Raw genomic sequence first — 19,472 nt, forward strand, 5'->3', positions numbered from 1 at the left:
CACCCTCTGACAAACAGAGGCTACGGACATCATTCCTTTCCCATCCTGGCTAATAGCCATTAACGGACTTAACCTCTTTTAAACCCTGTTATAGTCCTAGCCTTCACAACCTCCCCAGGCAAGGAGTTCCACAGGCTGACTGTGCGCTGTGTGAAGAAGAAGTTCCTTTTATTTGTTTTAAACCTGCTGCCCGTTAATTTCATTTGGTGGCCCTAGTTCTTATATTATGGGAACAAGTAAATAACTTTTCCTTATTCACTTTCTCCACATCACTCAAGATTTTATATACCTCTATCATATCCCCCCTTAGTCTCCTCTTTTCCAGGCTGAAAAGTCCTAGCCTCTTTAGTGTCTCCTCATCTGGGACCCATTCCAAACCCCTAATCATTTTAGTTGCTCTTCTTTGAATCTTTTCTAATGCCAGTATATCTTTTTTGAGATGAGGAGACCACATCTGTATGCAGTATTCAAGACGTGGGCATACCATGGATTTATATAAGGGCAATAAGATATTCTCCGTCTTATTCTCTATCCCTTTTTTAATGATTCCTAACATCCTGTTTGCTTTTTTGACTGCCGCTGCACACAATTCAAGAAGGAGGCAGCAGTGGCCATCAGAATGTAGGTAGTCCTAGACAAGACAATACGTAAGATAACAAACAAGAGAGACATCCTGAAGTTTAGCTCTAACCAAACCACTTTAATTCATCATTTGTTTATATGGGGCTAGAATGAGAACCTCTCTCATGTTGAGTAGTACCTTAGTCCACAAGTAGTCCAACTGAAATTTATGAGACCATTTGTGGGATAAGGTGCTGCTCAATATAAGAACAGTATCAGAATCTGGCCCTTGATAAATTTATATTGCTCCTATTATGACTATATCAGGTGTGTTTATAGAAATGAAAAACAATCAATAGCTATTGCCTACAAAAAAGACCATCCTCTGCTATTATCATCATCTCTTTCCCCAACCTGTTTATTGGTTTAATGTCTGCCTTTGTTTTGATCCTGCACAAGAAAGTTTCCAAATGGCCAAAAATGCATTGAGGTAAACTTAGATCCCCCTATATTGTTACAGTTTGTCACAGGAACTCTTGACAGAAGGTTTTTGTGTGCATTCCCCCCCCCAAATACATATTGTTTTTATTTAAACTTTGTACTTCTCACTTATTCTTGGATTTCATTCATCCTAACTTAGTTATTAAGCATTTTTCAGTCATACAACACTGCTTTTACCTCTCTATAAGAAAATTATATATTAATCTTTGATTCCTCCTTCTTGGTACTTCAAACTCATGTTTATATTTTGTCTCCACTGTCTAAGTAATTTTGATAGATGTGTGCCCAATGTATTTTCTCAGCATTATGAATAAAGAATATTTGTTTCTCTAAATAACAGGATATCTTTCTCTTTTACACTAAAAATGTCATAAAACATCCGATTTCTTTGTGGTACTGTATTACCTTCATACAGAGAAATAGATTAGCTTCAGTAGCACCACATATACAGTGCAGCCAATTGCTGTCTGGTGGAGTTAGGGTATATGGGCGAGGACACCACAACACACACACCCTGCTTCCTTCAAATATTGCTATTGCTTATGTGGGACCTACATAATTCTTACTCAAACAGTCATGCTTTGAGAACTCTTATTTTAATAACACATAAAAGCATGAGGCCTTTTTATGGGTGCTGGTACTGCAGGTGGGTAATAGTCAGGTTTCTCTGCTGACTGTCCCCTTTCTCACTTCCAGTCCATTCAAAATGGAGCTGCCAGGCTTATTTTCCTCTCAGCACCACTGAAGTCAATGGGAATTCTGACACTGAATTCAATGAGTACAGGATCAGGGCCCTAGTCATTCTGCCCAGGTCACTTCTATACTTCAGTTTCTTCATTGCCTCTCTGCCTTCTTTTACAGCAGTCTCAAGACTCTACTCCTCACTTCAGAAGCTCTCCACATTTCCATTCAGTCAACATCACTTCTCTCATCTTATCCCCTCCTGCATCTTGCAGTATCCATACACTTGCCATCTAACCCTTCCTCTTTCTCCTTTGCCCACTGTACAGTTTGTACTGACTTTCATGCTTTCCTGGAACAGGCTCCTAGTCCAAGTTCTTCCCAGTCCCACTTTGGAAAAATGTTATAAAAACTCAACTATTTCATTACATGTACAATCCACAACATCACTTCCAGCCAGTGGCACAGATGAGACTTACCACAGTTCCATTCATCTGAGTTGTCCATGCAGTCTAGCTGCCCATCGCACCACAGCTCACTTGGCACACAATCATGACTGGCACATTCAAGCTCATCCGCCTTGCAAAATGCTGCCGAGACAAACACAAATATTAAGATGATGATTTTAAAAATGACTATCATAAAAATGCACACTAAGATCTGATTGGGTAAAGGCATAGGGACAAGTTCAGAGCAGGTTTACAGAGCAGGGGGATAGAGTCAGCAGGCAGAAAAACTATTGGGGGTGAGGAGGACGACTCAGCTGGAGGGGATCTGTGGGAGGCCAGCAAAACCTCAGAGGTGGGAAATGGTGTCTGGAAATGGCATGGCCAGGGTACATGATTCAGTGCATCCTACCTACCGGGTTTCAACTTTGGTCCTATCATTATAGCATTGGAGTCCCTCACAAACTTTAGATGGAAACTTTTTGTTTCTCACTTTTTGCTGGATTGCATTAATCCTAACCCAGATAGTTATTCTGTGTTGATTAGACATTCATCCTTCACCCTGAGATACCTAAAATTCGCAAGTATTGTCATCGTCATTTCAGAGGTGGGAAACTGAAGCATGGAGTGGCTTGCTCAAGGTCACTGCAGCAGGGTGGTCACCCCGCTCCAGCCCTGAAGGGGTTAAAGCAGCCATGAAGAGGGCTGTGGCTAGAAAAAACTGGGCTGATTAGAGAAGCAGCCACAGCTGGGACCATGCCCTAATCAGGCCACGGCTGGCCCTATAAGAGGACTGAGGGCCAGAGGCTGTAAAGACACTCTCTCTCTAGCTTCCTTGAGAGAGAAGGACCTGGCTACCTGGGAAGCTGAGAAGGGTACCTAGGGTGGCGCAGTACTGGGGAAGGGCAGAGGGAGCTGGGGAGCTCCAGCCTAGCAAAGCCACAGGCTGCAGGCCAAGTTAAGGGACCACTAACGGGTACTGGGGCTGCAGGGGGGCAGCCCAGATATAGGCAGAGGCAGCTGGTCCAACCCCCCTGGCCAGTGATGAGTGGTTTGCAGACTGCAGTCTGCCCCAGTGAACGGGGGCTAGATGGGGACTGGCAGTAGCCACTGAGGCAAGGTGGGGATAGAGGGTTGGGGGTTCCCCTGGGTAGGGAGACCCAGATTGTGGGTTACTGCTGGGGTCAGAACCCTGAGGTAAAAGGCACCGGGGTCCGGGAGGGACACAGGGGCCAGCGGCAGGTAAGACACCGGCCTGCAGAGGGTGCTCTGGGCTGGAAGAGCTAATTCCCAGGATGACCAGCAGGAGGCGCCACACCGGTGCATTGTTGCTCCACTACAGTCACATAGATAGTTTGTGGCAGAGCCAGGACCTGAACTCAGGTCTCCTGAATTCCAGTCCAGTATCCACAAGATCATCCAATGTCAGTTTGTGCTCACGTACAGTCCCCATAGGATTTTACAGCTACCCCAGCCATCACAAAATCCCCAGGAAGGGCAGTCATGCAACATTACCAGCCCCACTTTATCAGGCTTTTCCCCTGGGGCCCCAGCGCAGGCTGACACAAGGAAGTATAATTAGCACCGTCATGCAGTAGCTTTAGTGACTCCAGATCTTAGTTCTCATTAATTTTTGTATATGTCTTATTAGTTTATAAAGTGTATTACTGTACAAATCAGGCATTTATTTACAACACTAAGATCCATGTTAACATACATAAAACAATCCACAATGAAAACCATAAAACTATATAAACTGATATTGTCTGCTGTGACATTAACAACCATGTGTCTTCAGGCCAGGAACAAAGTATGTAAACCCAGAAAAACAAGAAAACACACACACACGCACACGCATGTACAAAATCAAGAAAAAAATAAACCAAACAACCACGCCTTGCATCATGCCCTGAAGCTCTCTAACTCTGGCTCTGAAAGGCCTCCAAGGGGAACAAATTCCAGAGTTAGAGAGCCCTCAGCTGAGAAGCTCTATTGCCATTCCTGAATAATTCATCCCCAGGACTGACAGCAAGAGTAGAGAGGAAGGATAGTGCAATGGTTAGGGTGCTAGCCTGGGACTCAGGAGACCCAGATTCAGTTTCTTGAGGTCACAGACTTCTTATGTGACCTTTGGCAAGTCACTTAGTCTCTCTGTTCCTCAGTTCCTGTCTGTAAAATGCAAATAGTACCTCCCTATTTCACAGGGGCATTGTGAGTAAAAGTACATTAAAGATTGTGAGACATTATTCTACAGTTACGGGAACCATATAAGTAGCATAAGTACAGTACCCCAGCTGATCTGAAAAGCTGTAGTTTATTATGTAAAGGGAGTTGCTCTCAGTTATTCACATCTCAAAACATTCAGAGCTTTAGAGACCATCTTGACTTGTGTAATCTGTGCATTAGTTTATGGGTTACGCTGAGTCCAAAACTAGCTAATATGCGTTAAGATAAAATATAAGGGAGAAATGCAAGAAGCCAACAGGCCTAATCCTTTAAAATAGTAACTTAAGCAGTTAGCATAAGGATATGAACTTTGGCATAAGTAAATTGTTTAGCTTACTGTACGTTAGCAGTAACGCTAGGTCATAAAATGGCATAAGATATAATTTTGCAATAAATAATTTTGTTGAAATTTTGCAGAATGCTGATGGGTAACTGCAAAAAGTCAATTGATGCCAGTTTGGAGTATTTTGTGATAGGCACATTAGCAGATGCTTACCCACAGAATTATTATAGTAACCAATTGACATATATGCTAATGAGTTTGATATAATTAATATACTAATCCATAGATTAGAACAAGGAAACCCCAACATTATTAGGGTAAAACAGTTAGTTATGGGCAAAGGAGACTCTCATTCATTCTTATGAATATTCATGACAGTCATCAAACCCTACAATAGGCCTGACCATGAGGTAGGCTGACAAAACCTCGATCCTAGCAATCATTATTAAGGCTGTGAGTCTGTCATGGAGGTAACGGAAATCACAGATTCCATGACTTTCCGTGACCGCCATGATTTCTGCAGCAGCTGCACCCATGGCGCCCCTGCACCTACACCCCCTCACCCCAGAGCACCCACGGCCCCCTGCCCAAGTTTTAGTCAGGGTGGGTATTTTTAGTAAAAGTCATGGACAGGTCACAGGCCCATGAATTTTTGTTTACGGCCCGGGACCTGTCCATGACTTTTACTAAAAGTATCTATGACTAAAACATAGCCTTAATCATTATGCAAGCCAGAGAGAAGACAGCTGGTGGTCCATAGGTGTCCTGTCTCATTACTTCTAGGTCTCCAGAAGAATAGTTGTGAGTATATGCATGAGATGATACTGGATGTCAAATTATTATCGTATTATTCATACTGTCATCTGGACAGGAACATTTGTGTGTTAACTAACTTTAGTAATACAAATCTTAAAAGAGCAAAAGATCTTTTCCAGCCATACATGTCAGGGTTCCCAACTGAACAATAATCCTAATAATACTGGATCAGATCTTCGGACGAGAGCCTATCAAACCTCAATGTGTTAAGTTATTAATTGGGAATTCTTAAGTAATCAATCCACCATCAATAAATCAGGCAATACTTGCACCTGTAAGCATACAGGAAGCCAAAAAGAGATTTGAGCACTGATGCTGTTTTCTTCTAGAGAAGAGCAGCTGCATTCTGTATGGCAAAACATGTGCATTTACCCTACACAGGTGGTGCAGACACTGCCTCTTTAAGCATCTGCCCCTTCCAACAAGCATCACAGCTGGTCAGGAATTATATGTCAACTTGTTTTTTCAGCTGAAAATGTGGTTTCCACAATCAGAATGAAAACAAATGCTGAAATATCAGAATTTTCTGGGGGACTGAAATTCAGATTTTCAATGAGTTCTAATAGACACCATTCCTCTCTTTGGCAGATCAGATGGCAGAAGATGAGACCATAGAACTGGGTTTGATTAAAAACAGACGAAACAGAGAACCATCAACGTATACATTACATTGCAGCCAAAAACATTTCCCAATCTCCACTAATGACTTCACATACACATTGCAAGGATAAGCAACAAGATGGAAGCTTGTACAGCAGCTGCCACTCAATAGCTCCTCCTCCTTGTGGAAGCAGAGAAAAGAACTGACAGAAGGGAACTGCAATGCATGATGGTTGTTAGCAAGAGTCAGGCTTCGTTAGCAAGAGACAGTCTTTGTTAGCAAGAGTCAAGCTAGCTGTGACCCTGATAACCCTGATAACGCGAGATTTGTAGAAGTGAGGATTGTGTGAGGATTGTGTGAGACGGGTGAGAAAGAGCTGTGTAAGAAGTCATTGTGACCTCAGTATAGATAAGGTGTAGAAGACCTTGTGTAGATAAGGTATAGAAACTAATTGTATGTAGGCAAGAGTCAAAACAAGTAAGGAAATGAGATATCAAGATGGCCTATGTATAAACAAAATGCAGCTGTCCCTCATTATTTCTGTAATGAAAGGTATAAATGCTTGCTGTAATTAGTTACCAGAGAGAGACCTACTTGCTCTCTCCTCTGCACATGTGAGAGTTAATAATAAAGCCTCTGACTTGCTGTACCTAAACAAAATAGTGAGAACTCAGTTTTTCTCCGACAATTTGGGGGCTCGTCCGGGATGGCAACGCCCACTGAGGCAATGGCAGCTGCTACGGATCGTTCCCCTTCGAACCCCATGGCGCCACAATAGAGGTAAGAGACCTTTTGAAATCTCTATTGGGGTGTCGGAGGAGGACTGTCCGTGGGGCCGTCTGCCCCTGTTGGGCTCACGCCATCCGAACTCATTGACTGTGCAGCAAGGTCAGATGCTGAGCGGCGTAATAGGGGAATTGTTTGCCGCCCCCTGTAAGCATATGCTAGGTGCATAGGGTTTGCACCTGTATTGAGGAGTTGTTACTGCCTCAAGAGGGGTTTTTACCGCCTCAAGTGATGCATCAAGGTACTTGGGAATAGTACCTGGAGGTACTCAGGAGTAGTACCTGGTATAAGGCCTTGGTATGTTGGAGTGTGTGTGTGTGTGTGTGTGTGTGTGTGTGTGTGTGTACACAGTGTGAATTGAGTGTTACCGGAAGACGCCCAGAGTACTCTGCGAAGTCTTTTGGCTCGTGACCAGAACTACTCTAACGCAAGCCCGGTAACTAGAGGATCTTTTAGGAGATCCGACCCATGTAAGTTGACTCGGCCTGGCATCGTCCGGCGAGGAGGCTACCTGGGTCTAGGAGTGTGTGCACCCATCTTCCCTCCCCTTTTCCTCTTCGTGTGAGCCACTGACAGTCTGACCATCTCACTGGATGCAACAGAGTAAGCGGCGCTTTCTCTCTGAGATTAGCCGACGCTCTTTGCTGAAGGGAGGTGTAGGGGGTCATGGCTATCCTCGTTAGTCACTCCTGTGTGAATACCCTGTAGGGAGAGATCCTTAGTTTATGAGCCGCTAGCGCGGACAGGGCATCCTTCCCCTTTTGAGTGTGTGATTGGAAATGGGTGAGGGACAGTCTAAGTCTTCCCTCTCACCCCCTAAGGGTACCCCAGCTTATTTCATGTACGTACATTATGGTCCGAAAACCTGCAGGTATTTAAATAGTTGGAATCTTTACACGCGTGCTAATCCATCTAAACAATGTCCACTAGAAGGTACCTTTGATTTAGACAAACTTAAATACCTTAAAGAAACTCTGGCTTCACCAAAAGCCTCTGATACACAGTGGGAGCAATTTGTCTGTTGGTGGGAGGAAGCAACAAAGAGACTCCACGAGTCTCGAGTGCAGAGTCTAAAAGACTCCCAGGAAAAGTTAAAAGCTCAAGTGCAACATTTACAGCTTAAATGCAAGGCATCCAGCTGTCTTCCCCCTAGGGTGATTCCTTCAGCTCCTGTGTATCCTAATCCCGTTCAAGCAATTCCTTCTGCTCCCCTTTATCCCCAATTAGTTAGATCTGACCGTGAGGAGGAAACTGCTGAGGATATTTTAGATTTCTTCAGTAACATTCAGCAGCAGCAGCAGCCCATGCTGCCTCCTCCCCCTGCACAGCCTGGGTCTGCTAACGAATCTCACCCGGCAGTGCCAGTTTCACCACCGCATGTATCAGCTGCATACATTGTTCTCTCTTCCCCTGGGAGAGAAGCCTCCTCTTCACCACAAAGAGGTGATTCTGAGCCTCCCAGTAGCTCCCCTGATTCTAATCCCTCTGAGGAAAGTACCCGTTATCTTACTAGAAGTGTGGCACATGCACTCCAGGTTCCTTTAAGAGGCCTGGAACTATTTCTCAAATGCGTACTTTTCTTGGCATGACTGGGTACTGTAGACAATGGATTTTAGGCTATGCAACAATGATTAAACCCTTACAGGATCTGACTAAGTCAGGTACCCCTGAGCCTCTTCCTTGGTCTCCAGAGGCTGAACAAGCTTTTGTTGCTATCAAGCAAAGTCTGTCCAGTGCACCAGCCCTGGGACTTCCTGATTATGCTAAACCCTTCACTCTTTTCTGTCATGAGCGTAATGGGTTTGCTTTGGCTGTATTAACGCAAAGGCACGGAGACAAACACCGTCCCATTGCTTATTACAGTACTGCCCTAGATGCTGTGGCAGCTGGATTTCCCCCTTGCCTGCGTGCTGTAGCTGCAGCAGCTCTTGCTGTTCAGGTATCTGAATCTATTGTCTTAGGATCTCCTTTGATTGTTGCTGTTCCTCATGCTGTGGCTGCTCTCTTGTTAAAATCTAAGACACAGCATCTATCCACTTCTCGTCTTACAAAATATGAGCTTGTCTTGTTGTCTTCATCTCATATTACTTTGGCTCGTTGCCCTGTTCTAAATCCTGCCTCCTTGTTGCCTGGGCCCAAAGACGGAGACCCACATGACTGTGTGTCTGTGACATCGGTTCTCTCTCGTCCAAGAGATGATTTACTAGATGTGCCTTTGCAAAATCCTGATCTTATTTACTTTGTAGATGGTTCGTGCTTGCGAGATTCTAAGGGCAAATTGGTTGCTGGTTATGCTGTGTGTTCTGCACATGCTGTTATTGAAAGTGCTTTCCTTCCTTCTGTGTTTTCTGCTCAAGTGGCCGAACTTGTGGCTTTAACTCGAGCCTGCATTCTCGCTCAGGATCAAGCAGTTACAATCTATACAGACTCTCGTTATGCTTTTGGAGTGGTACATGATTATGGGTTGCTCTGGAAGTATAGAGGTTTTCTTACATCCACTGGTTCTCCTATTAAGAACAGTCTGTAGGTCTCTGCTCTTTTAGATGCCCTTTTATTGCCCAAAGCTATAGCTGTCGTGAAATGTACAGCTCACCAGACCCCTCATGATGAAGTTACCCGTGGAAATGCTTTGGCAGACTCTGCAGCCAAAGCAGCGGCCCTTTCTGCACCTCAGGCTGAATATACTTGTGCTTTGATTGAACAGCCTCCACTAGCCTCCCTTGAGGATCTGGCCAAGATCCAGGAAGCTGCACCGGCAGCTGAGAAACGTTTTTGGAGTGCTAATGGCTGTATTCTACACCCTGACCATCTTTGGCGTGCCCCAGCTGGTCTCCTGGTTGCACCGAAGATGCTAATGCCCTATCTTGCTCGTGTATACCATGGAATGGCTCACGTGAGCAAAGGGGGGATGGTTGCTGCAGTTAACCGAGATTGGTGTGCGTTCAGGTTCCCAGTCATTGCACATCACTGCTGTCAACAATGTGTGATTTGTCAGCAGCATAACATTGGTAAAGCTGTTAAAGTTAGGCAGGCAGCTCACCCTCCCCCTTGGGGACCTTTTGTAAATATTCAGATTGATTTTATTCAACTGTCTAAATGTTGTGGCTATGAATATGTATTGGTTTTGGTGGATGTATTTTCAAATTGGGTTGAAGCTTTTCCCTGCAGGAAAGCAGATGCCAGGACTGTTGTGAAACTTCTGCTTAAAGATTTTGTACCACGATTTGGCATCCCTGTGAGTATCAACAGTGACCGTGGAACTCATTTTACTGGACAGATTGTAAAGGAGTTATGTGCAGCTTTGCAGACTCAACACAACCTTCACTGTCCCCACCATCCGCAGTCTGCTGGGACAGTGGAACGCCAGAATGGAATTCTGAAAAATAAACTGGCCAAGATTTGTGCTGAAACAAACTTGAAGTGGCCAGATGCCCTTCCTCTGGCACTAATGAGTATGAGGGCCACTCCCAATCAAAAGACTGGACTCAGCCCTCATGAGATTCTGACAGGGCGCCCGATGAGACTACCAACTGCACCCCCACTAACCCTAGCTCAGATGGACATTCATTTAATGGATGACACAATGCTTAAGTATTGTCAGGCACTAATGAAATGTGTTAAGTCTTTCTATACACAGGTGAAAGAAGCACTACCCAAGGATCCTGTGCAGCCCTGCCACTCGCTGGAACCAGGAGACTGGGTCTACATAAAGGTCCATCAGCGAAAGACTGCCTTGGCTCCATGCTGGAAAGGCCCTTTCCAAGTCCTGTTAACCACTAACACTGCTGTGAAGTGCCAAGGACTGCCCACCTGGACCCATGCTTCGCACTGCAAAAAGACCCCTCTGCCTGGAGAGGATTCTCCAGCTGCTGATCAGCCTGTTTCTCCTGCTAGCTCTGCTGTGCCTCCTGGACAGCAGGGAAAGAGGACAAGGTGAAGTGCTAGTAACCTCTCCCTTGTCCACTGACAGATCTACTGTGCCTTTGAATTCTTTTACAGGAATCACACCAGTACAGGGTGAAGTGCTAGTAACCTCTCCCCTGTATTATGGTGAATCACAACTGCTTTTGAAGAAGAAAAGAAGAAACACTCGCTCTGCTGAAACCACCAAAGTCCAGAACTTTCTAACTACAAAAGACATTAAGAACTGGCCCTGGTGGAAGAAACGAAGTATTGTTTATTGGCAAGGAGGGAACTGTGGGGAACGTTCCTGGGAATGTGGGGTCCAGTGGTGGGGTGGATTCTTTCCAGGATCAGGGCTTTGTGCTTATGGACAGGTACCTTCAGGATGCACTGCCCTCCCTAATTGGCTTTCAGATGATAAATATCAAAAACGCCTTGCCACTACAAAGACTACACCTACCACTAGTCCCTTGACCCTTGCCACCACCACTGTAACTTATCCAGATACAAACAGTACTACACATTCCAATGATGAGAAATTGGGCCAACTAGAGAAGGCCATAGGCCTTGTTTCTGGAGCACAACTAACCCAGGTACAGGCTGGAGTTGGTGAGTTACATGTTATCTCCGCCCTTAGTTCTATGACCCAGAAGTTACTGACAGAGATGGTATTGAATATCATCCGAAGAAGTGAGGTTTTTACTCACGAAAGCTTATGCCCAAATAAATCTGTTAGTCTTTAAGGTGCCACCAGACTCTTTGTTGTTTTTGTAGATACAGACTAACACGGCTACCCCCTGATACTTGAATATCACTGAGGCTGGGAAGGCATTGCAGTGGGATCTAGCATGCTCAGAGATTCAGGATTTCTTGAATGACCAGCTAATGGCCATTCGGAATGATCTAGAGCACCAGGCTTGGCCCACTGCCCTTACAGACACGTCAGGAGTGCCATCTGACCTGTGGCCATGGAGACATACTTGGAAACTTTCTGGGTGGAAGTGTGGACGTTCTCAGTGCTCCTTCCAAGCATATGGACCGGTACAGGGGGTGTGGGCTCCCACATACCGTATCCTGCCAGGTCCATGGGGAGGATGCATATGGGATTGGGTAATTCATCGAGACATCTGGGAAATTAGACCACCTGGTATGCCCAATCGATTTTTAGTTAGTGCTCCTAGGATTACACCTAACATTTGGATGGGGTTAGATAACCTGTGGACATTCTGGCCATTAGAACCCCCACAGCTTCAGTGTACACGTAAACGGAAGCCAGGAGAAGTTGTCACTGTCTATGACTACGTTTGCTGGGAGGGTAGGGGACAAGGAACTACCCTGACAGGACACTTACTCTTCCAAGCTAATGATAGCTGTGTGTATGTTAATGACACCATATCACAAGACATACATTTTAATCTCACTACCACTGCAGACAATCATATCATTTACTGGCCTGCAGATAGAGTTTTTCAAGTAGCCCTTAGGTTCCAGATACCCTTTAATTGGACTAGCTTACTATCTGATAGATTTCAAAATTTGCTTTCATTGTTACCTGAGATTCAGAAAATCTCTGAGGTACAAGGGCAAATTCACATGCTTCAAAATGTATATCAAGTAGAAAAGTATGCCTTTCACACTGCTTATAGAGTATCTACCTTATGTACTAAATATGATGTATTGTGCTTTATGACAAAGGCTGTACAACAACCCCATTATAGTATTGCTATGGGAATGTTATTGCTTGTATTGTTATTAGTTAGTTTAGGATTATGTTATTGTTGTTGTAAAAGACGTAATAATAGTAATACCTTTCATGTTCATGCTAATCATGCATTATCATTGCATCCAATCAAAACCCCTAAGGTTGAAGCATCTAATTTAGAATCTGAAGTCCAGGACTTGATGCAAATAGAGATTTGAGAATGTTTGTTGTACTAGAAGTACAAAAGGGGGGGGTTGTGGAAGCAGAGAAAAGAACTGACAGAAGGGAACTGCAATGCATGATGGTTGTTAGCAAGAGTCAGGCTTCGTTAGCAAGAGACAGTCTTTGTTAGCAAGAGTCAAGCTAGCTGTGACCCTGATAACCCTGATAACGCGAGATTTGTAGAAGTGAGGATTGTGTGAGGATTGTGTGAGACGGGTGAGAAAGAGCTGTGTAAGAAGTCATTGTGACCTCAGTATAGATAAGGTGTAGAAGACCTTGTGTAGATAAGGTATAGAAACTAATTGTATGTAGGCAAGAGTCAAAACAAGTAAGGAAATGAGATATCAAGATGGCCTATGTATAAACAAAATGCAGCTGTCCCTCATTATTTCTGTAATGAAAGGTATAAATGCTTGCTGTAATTAGTTACCAGAGAGAGACCTACTTGCTCTCTCCTCTGCACATGTGAGAGTTAATAATAAAGCCTCTGACTTGCTGTACCTAAACAAAATAGTGAGAACTCAGTTTTTCTCCGACATCCTCCTCTTCCCATCCCACTGATAAGCTGTATACTATGAAAAGGAACTCATGTCAGTTCCTAGCTATCAGCTGAAGGAAGGAGGAATTTTTTAGTGGTTGCAGTATAGAACCATTACCCAGGCTCCAATGGGAGTCATTGGGGTATCCCTACACTCTTGTTTGCACTGCATGGGATACACTTGTATTCCCTCTTGCATTCATAGCCACCTTGGATATGGTGAGAAGGAAGAGACAATGGAAACATGGGAAGAAAGGAGCAAAGGGAGCAGGGGGAGAAACAAAAACCAAAAAGTCCTGGGATTGGGTAAGACAACTAGGAGTGAAGAAGATCCAAGCAGCCATAGGTTATATGAAAGGGAGTTAAGGGGCTTAGAGGAAGAGACAGCAGCCAAGGAGCTACAAATAAAAAAAAGCAGCCAAATGGACACATGCGGAAAGAGACCAGGCAAGGTGAGACAGGGTGAGGTGGAGATATGGAGCCACAGCAGTGAGAAGTGGAACCAAGGAGAGAGATTATAGGAGGGAGAACTTGGAGCAACAAGGCAAATGATAGGAAGCTAAGGGGAAGGGTGGCGCCTTTATGCCTTTAGGGGTCTGCTTCTACAGTTTGTCCAGTGCCCCCAAAATTCTAGATTCAGTCCTGACTATCACCCAGGTTAAGCACTTACAGCAGTTCTTTTCATCCACCTTGTCAGGACAATCTGGAAAGCCGTCACAGATCATGGCGTGCTGGATACACAGCTTGTTTGATGGACATTCCCAAAGACCCCTTTCTCCACAACCTGGACACAGAGAACAAGAGCTTTGAGATATTCCATTTTAACATTTACATGCAATTAGAGCTGTGTGAATGGCTGATTTTTCAGTTAGCTTGCAGTTCTGAGAAACAGGAAAAAAACTGGTTCAGGTCAAATTTAAACAATTTTTTTGAAATTTTAGGTGAATTGAAAAAGTTGGAAAAAAATTGTTTCAGGTGAAACTAAACATTTTGTTCAACCTGAAACTTGAATTGTCATTGGGTCAAAAAGAGAAAGCAAGTGAGAATGACTCTGTAACCCAGTGGTTAGGGCACTCAGCAGGGAGGGGGAACATTTGGGTTCCAGTCCCTGCTCCAGTGACTCTTCAAGGATTTTATACAAAGAAGAACAGCCTCAACAGGAGAAACTGATTTCAGAGGGGTAGCCTGTTAGTCTGTATCAGCAAAAGGAGTCCTTGTGGCACCTTAGAGACTAACACATTTATTTGGGCATAAGCTTTTGTGGGCTATAACCCATTTCATCAGATGCATGGAATAGAAAATACAGTAGGCAGATATAAATACACAGCACACGAAAAGATGGGAGTTGCCTTACCAAGTGGGGGGTCAGTGCTAATGAGGCCAATTCAGTTAGGGTGGATGTGGCCCATTCCCAACGGTTGACAAGAAGGGGTGAGTATCAACAAAGGGAAAATTATTTTTTGTAGTGATCCAGCCACTCCGAGTCTTTATTCAGGCCTAATTTGATGGTGTCAAGTTTGCAAATTAATTCCAGTTTTGCAGTTTCTGGAGAAACTGAGAGCGAGCTACTCCAGAATACCCTTAGCTGGGCACTCCTAGGAGACCAGGGTTCAAGTCCCTGCTCCAGAGTAGCAATTCAAACTTGGATCTGCCATATCCCAGATAAGTGCTGTAACCACTGAGCTAAAAAGTTATGAGACCACCTCCTTCTCCTGTTTTGTGAATGGTGCCTGAATCTCCTTAAGCATCTAGCCCCCAAAAATCTAAATGTTCCATTTTGATAAGGTCAAAACAAATCACTTTGACATTTCCAAACATTTTTCTTTTTTCATATTATCCAAAAAACCCTGCTGAAATCTACACAAATTCATGAAGTTTTGAATGTTGCCCCAGATCTACTTCCAATATCAGATCTCTATAAGGTGTTTTTTTCCTTAATGTTTCTGAAAAATTCAAGGTATGTTCAATTTTTAATATATATTTTAAAAAGTATCAAAAATAATCATTACTGATGAGGGAATAGAAGCAAATTGTCAAAGTAAACACTTATTCAAATAGGCATGAAATATATAATGTTCCATTGTTCTTTCTGATCAATTACTCTTACCTTATCCTTTGCTTATACTAGATCCATCAATTTAGGCCCTAATTCAGGAAAACATCAATACCAAACTACTTCTGATATACATCACTAAGGATATGTGAGTAGTTCTCATCCTGGATTCTGCACAATTTAATTTAAAAGTAAAGGGCTGTGTTCAAAATATCAACATTTTGCATACTCGTCTTTCAAAAATGGAAATACTATGAACTTGTTTCTTTTGGTAATCTCCATTAAATACCATGAATATTTTTTCTTGCAGTATTGATGTAAAAAGAGGCAGAGAACAGAATGAGAGGTGGAGAGGAGCTAGCCATATTGGGCATAAGTACATTTCCTTGCTTGCAGTAATCTAATATTTTACCACTGCATCAAGTGGTTACACAGATTCACCCTTGCCAACTATATGCGTCTACCTGAAAATTCATTATTATGCAACTAACACAGCCATTTTCTCCTCCAAGTGACATTATTCAGTTGCACTGGCTTCATAAAAAAATCAAGATGAACTCTTGTAAAACTGGGTCAGAGTTTTTTGATATGTTTCAGAGTGGTAGCCGTGTTAGTCTGTATCAGCAAAAAAGAACGAGGAGTACTAGTGGCACCTTAGAGACTAAAATTTATTTTGGCATTAGCTTTCCTGGGCTAAAACCCACTTCATCAGACGCATGCAGTGGAAAATACAGGGAGATTATATATATACACATACATACAGAGAACATGAAAAAATGGGGGTTGCCATACCAACTCTAACGAGACTAATCAATTAAGGTGGACTATTATCAGCAGGAGGAAAAAAAACTTTTGTAGTGATCATCAGGATGGCCCATTTCAGACGGTTGACAAGAAGGTGTGATTAACAGTAGGGGAAAAATTAGTATGGGGAAATAGTAGGCACCTTGTTTGTCAAATGGAGGAAATTAAGAATGGCATGATGTAGGCTTATAAAACATCTAGCTTTCCAATTTTATCTTTACAGTTTTCTGTAAATAATTATTAAAACTTCTCACTACAACATCAGAGTTTGGAAACAGTTCACTTTGATGAAGAAATGTCCTCATGCATCATTGACACAATAGTAACACAGGAGGTCATAATAATACATGATAAATAGAATTCCCTTGATTTTACTCTACTAATAGTTATTTAAATTAGATGGAGTTGTGGCTGCCTTTTTTAATCCATTCTATAGCCGATCACATTGGCTTTCATACTTTAAACTTAATCTGAGTTCAGATTCAGGTGACTGGCCCATGTGATCAAAACAAAAAATAAACAAACCTCGGTTCTGTGAGTTCCTACAGTACGAGTGGCTTGGATGGTATAGTACTATTAAACTTTTCCTGCGGCTGGAGTTCATGTAGTGCACTAGTTCAGCAAAGGAGAGCAGTTACTAAGTTAGCAAAAGGAAATGTAGCTTACACAGCGTCTATTTCCAAGGTGAACACATTTATGATTGAGTGAGAAAAGTCAGCTCACCTGGCTACAGAAATAATTTATTTGGGTTCCTCCATCAGTAATTGTAATGTAGTATACTGAATGCACATAGTACTCCACTTCATTTACATCTTACTTAATCAGCCACATTAGAACTGTTATGAATTGTACACAGAGGAATAATTGGCCTTCCTGAGAGGTCACGCATTACTGGGGAAGAATAAGCAATATTATGATGAACAAGTGTCAGGAATGAGGATTTGCAGCGGTGTCTGCCAAGTCTCCAGGCAGCCTATGAGCACAGGTGAGCAACAACAGGTCCACCTGATAGGCCACTTTGCCTGACTGGCCGAGAAAGTCAGCAAATCTACTTTTAAGCCCCACATCAGCAACTGATCACTGGCTCCTCAACGCATGCACCCATACCTGCTATCTTTTCTGTGGCTGCCCTGCTCCTAGTCTCACTCCAGCCTTGCTCCTGCCTTGTTCCCAGCCTTGCTCCTGTCCTGCCCAGTCCACTACAGCCCTGCTCGGTTCCTGACTCTGACTCCAACCACTAGGCTGACCACCCATGTCCCAGTTCATGACAACCAGAATGAGGCATTATTAATTTATCTTCATTTCTCATATTTAAACACCTTGGTGCTGACAGTTATCAATTGTTGAAATGGTTCCCGATGGGCCAAGGAGGCAATGGTGAAAGCCAGGTTATCATGCTCTGTGTTTGGCTCAGTGTAGGTTACAGATTCTATCCCAAATCAGAGCTAATATTTGGGTTGAAGGTGCCAATATCTCAGAAATCGATTTTGTGAAATTCCTGAATGCCCTTCCTCTGGTTGAATTCCCTCCTAAGTTACAGAAGTCCAGGGGGCAACACGTGTGTGAGTTACACTTCCCTGTACCAGAGGAGGGATAGCTTATGCATCGCTGTCCCAGGTAGGGCTTTTGTATCTTAGGAATATGTCCAAGGTCAAATTCAGAGGCTTTGTCTTCATTTTAAAGGCACTTAATGGTCTAGGCACAGGATACCTAAAAGATTGCCTGAAACTCCAGGATTGGGCCTATGCTTGGTATGTGGCTACTCAACACACATACCCACATCTGTGATCTCTCCTGTCCCTGTCCTGCTCCTTGGGACAATAGAGTTATCCACTGCAAGAATAAAGCTCATCTGTGCAGTGGCTAGAGCTTTCTTGGGAGCCAGAGCAAGGCTGCGAAACAAACTCTCACAGGTTCTAATACCCATCTCAAATATCACCACTTTCCATTCCAAGTACAAGGTGCAGCTCTTTGACCATGCCTTCCTAATAAATACATATAGCATAGCAGACATATATTGAATGAACAAAAAAAAAAAATGTTAAACCTCCCAAACCTCTCTGCTAATTTTCCCTTTGAGAGTGAAAAAGGAGGTGAATGCTAGTCCCATTGCTTAATGTACTTGTGGAAGGCACTCGGACAGCACGATGGTGAGGGGAGATATAAGAACCTGAATAGAACAGAATAAGTGACTTTAGCCTAAGAATCTAAGGGCTTGTCTGGACAAACAGTACATGGCAAGCTGGGCTGTAAACCTACTGTGCACTAGAGTGCGGTGTGGTAACTGTCTGTAGGGGATCCTGCTGCTGCATAATAAAAATTCTGTAGAACACTTTGATCTACTCCACTTTGAAATGGGAATAGGTCAATGCACACTAAGGAACTTTTAGTGCAGCGTAGCAGAGTCCACATGGACAGCTAGTATACAGCCTGCTAGTGCTCTGTAAGTTTACACCCCAGCTTCTGCTGCACTTACTGTTAGACAGGCCCAAAGTTATGCATCAGTCTGACTAAGCATTTACCACTAACTAAATATTTGTTCCCAGTTGCTATTGATTACTTTTAAAATTTGTACAATGTTTTGCTGTCAAGTGTCCTATGACTCCTGAGGACACTACATAAATGCATTAACACTGTTTATCTTTGAATGGAACAGAGGCACCCGTTAGAACAGAAATTCAGTGTGTATATTTCAACGACTCTGGCCATGGACATATAAACTATTTTTGCAGCAGAAGATTGAGAGTTCTATTCTGCATGCCAAATGTGTCGTTTTTGATGAGCATCTGTAGAATAAGGATTTTGCAATAACATGACTTTCTTAATTTAATGTTTATGAAAACATGCCTGTATTTATACAATCCCCATCTCAAATACTTCTTTTGATGGGAGAAGGGGATTGATGTACTATCTCACCTTTGTTCTCCTTAAAGTTATGTGTTAACTCATTGTCACTGATATATTCATTGTGCAATTCTTATTACTTGAGTCCTTAAAATTAAATGCCAGGACTTTTTTATCCCAGCTAAAATACTACAGTGAGAACTAGAGTTGCAGCAAACTGGAGAGGACAAAATGCTGATTTTGAAGGTTATGCTCCTTCACATCCACAATACTCCTGTTTGCCACCTTTCTGCTATTTACTGGCTATCCCCAGTGGAGTAAGGAAACTCTCAGATCTAGAGCAAAAGCCTGCAGAGCTGGTCCTAAGACAACCAAGCAATCCATCCAACCCCAAAGGGCATGTCAGAGCAGGGAAGGGCAGAAAGGGAGAGGGCATAGCTGGCACTGAGCACAGCTCTATTCTGCCAATTTTAAATTTGCAGATGGACTCTTACAGGCAGCCTAA

At 43.2% G+C, this 19,472-nt stretch overlaps 1 protein-coding gene across 8 annotated transcripts in view; it reads right to left on the reverse strand.

Annotated features, from left to right (window-relative positions):
- The window catches only part of CORIN (corin, serine peptidase), a 306,982-nt gene that overhangs the window by 42,660 nt on the left and 244,850 nt on the right, over positions 1-19,472 (reverse strand). For 7 of the 8 annotated variants that reach the window (XM_054029070.1, XM_054029074.1, XM_054029073.1 and 4 more), the window contains 2 exons: positions 13,937-14,050; positions 2,223-2,333 (listed from right to left, as the gene is read on the reverse strand). In XM_054029070.1, coding sequence (XP_053885045.1) covers positions 2,223-2,333; positions 13,937-14,050 — 225 coding nt within the window. The remainder of the gene's footprint in view (positions 1-2,222; positions 2,334-13,936; positions 14,051-19,472) is intronic. The other variant, XM_054029075.1, reaches the window with a different exon arrangement.

Source organism: Malaclemys terrapin, chromosome 5 (assembly GCF_027887155.1).
Source record: "Malaclemys terrapin pileata isolate rMalTer1 chromosome 5, rMalTer1.hap1, whole genome shotgun sequence".
NCBI classification, from domain to species: domain Eukaryota; kingdom Metazoa; phylum Chordata; order Testudines; family Emydidae; genus Malaclemys; species Malaclemys terrapin.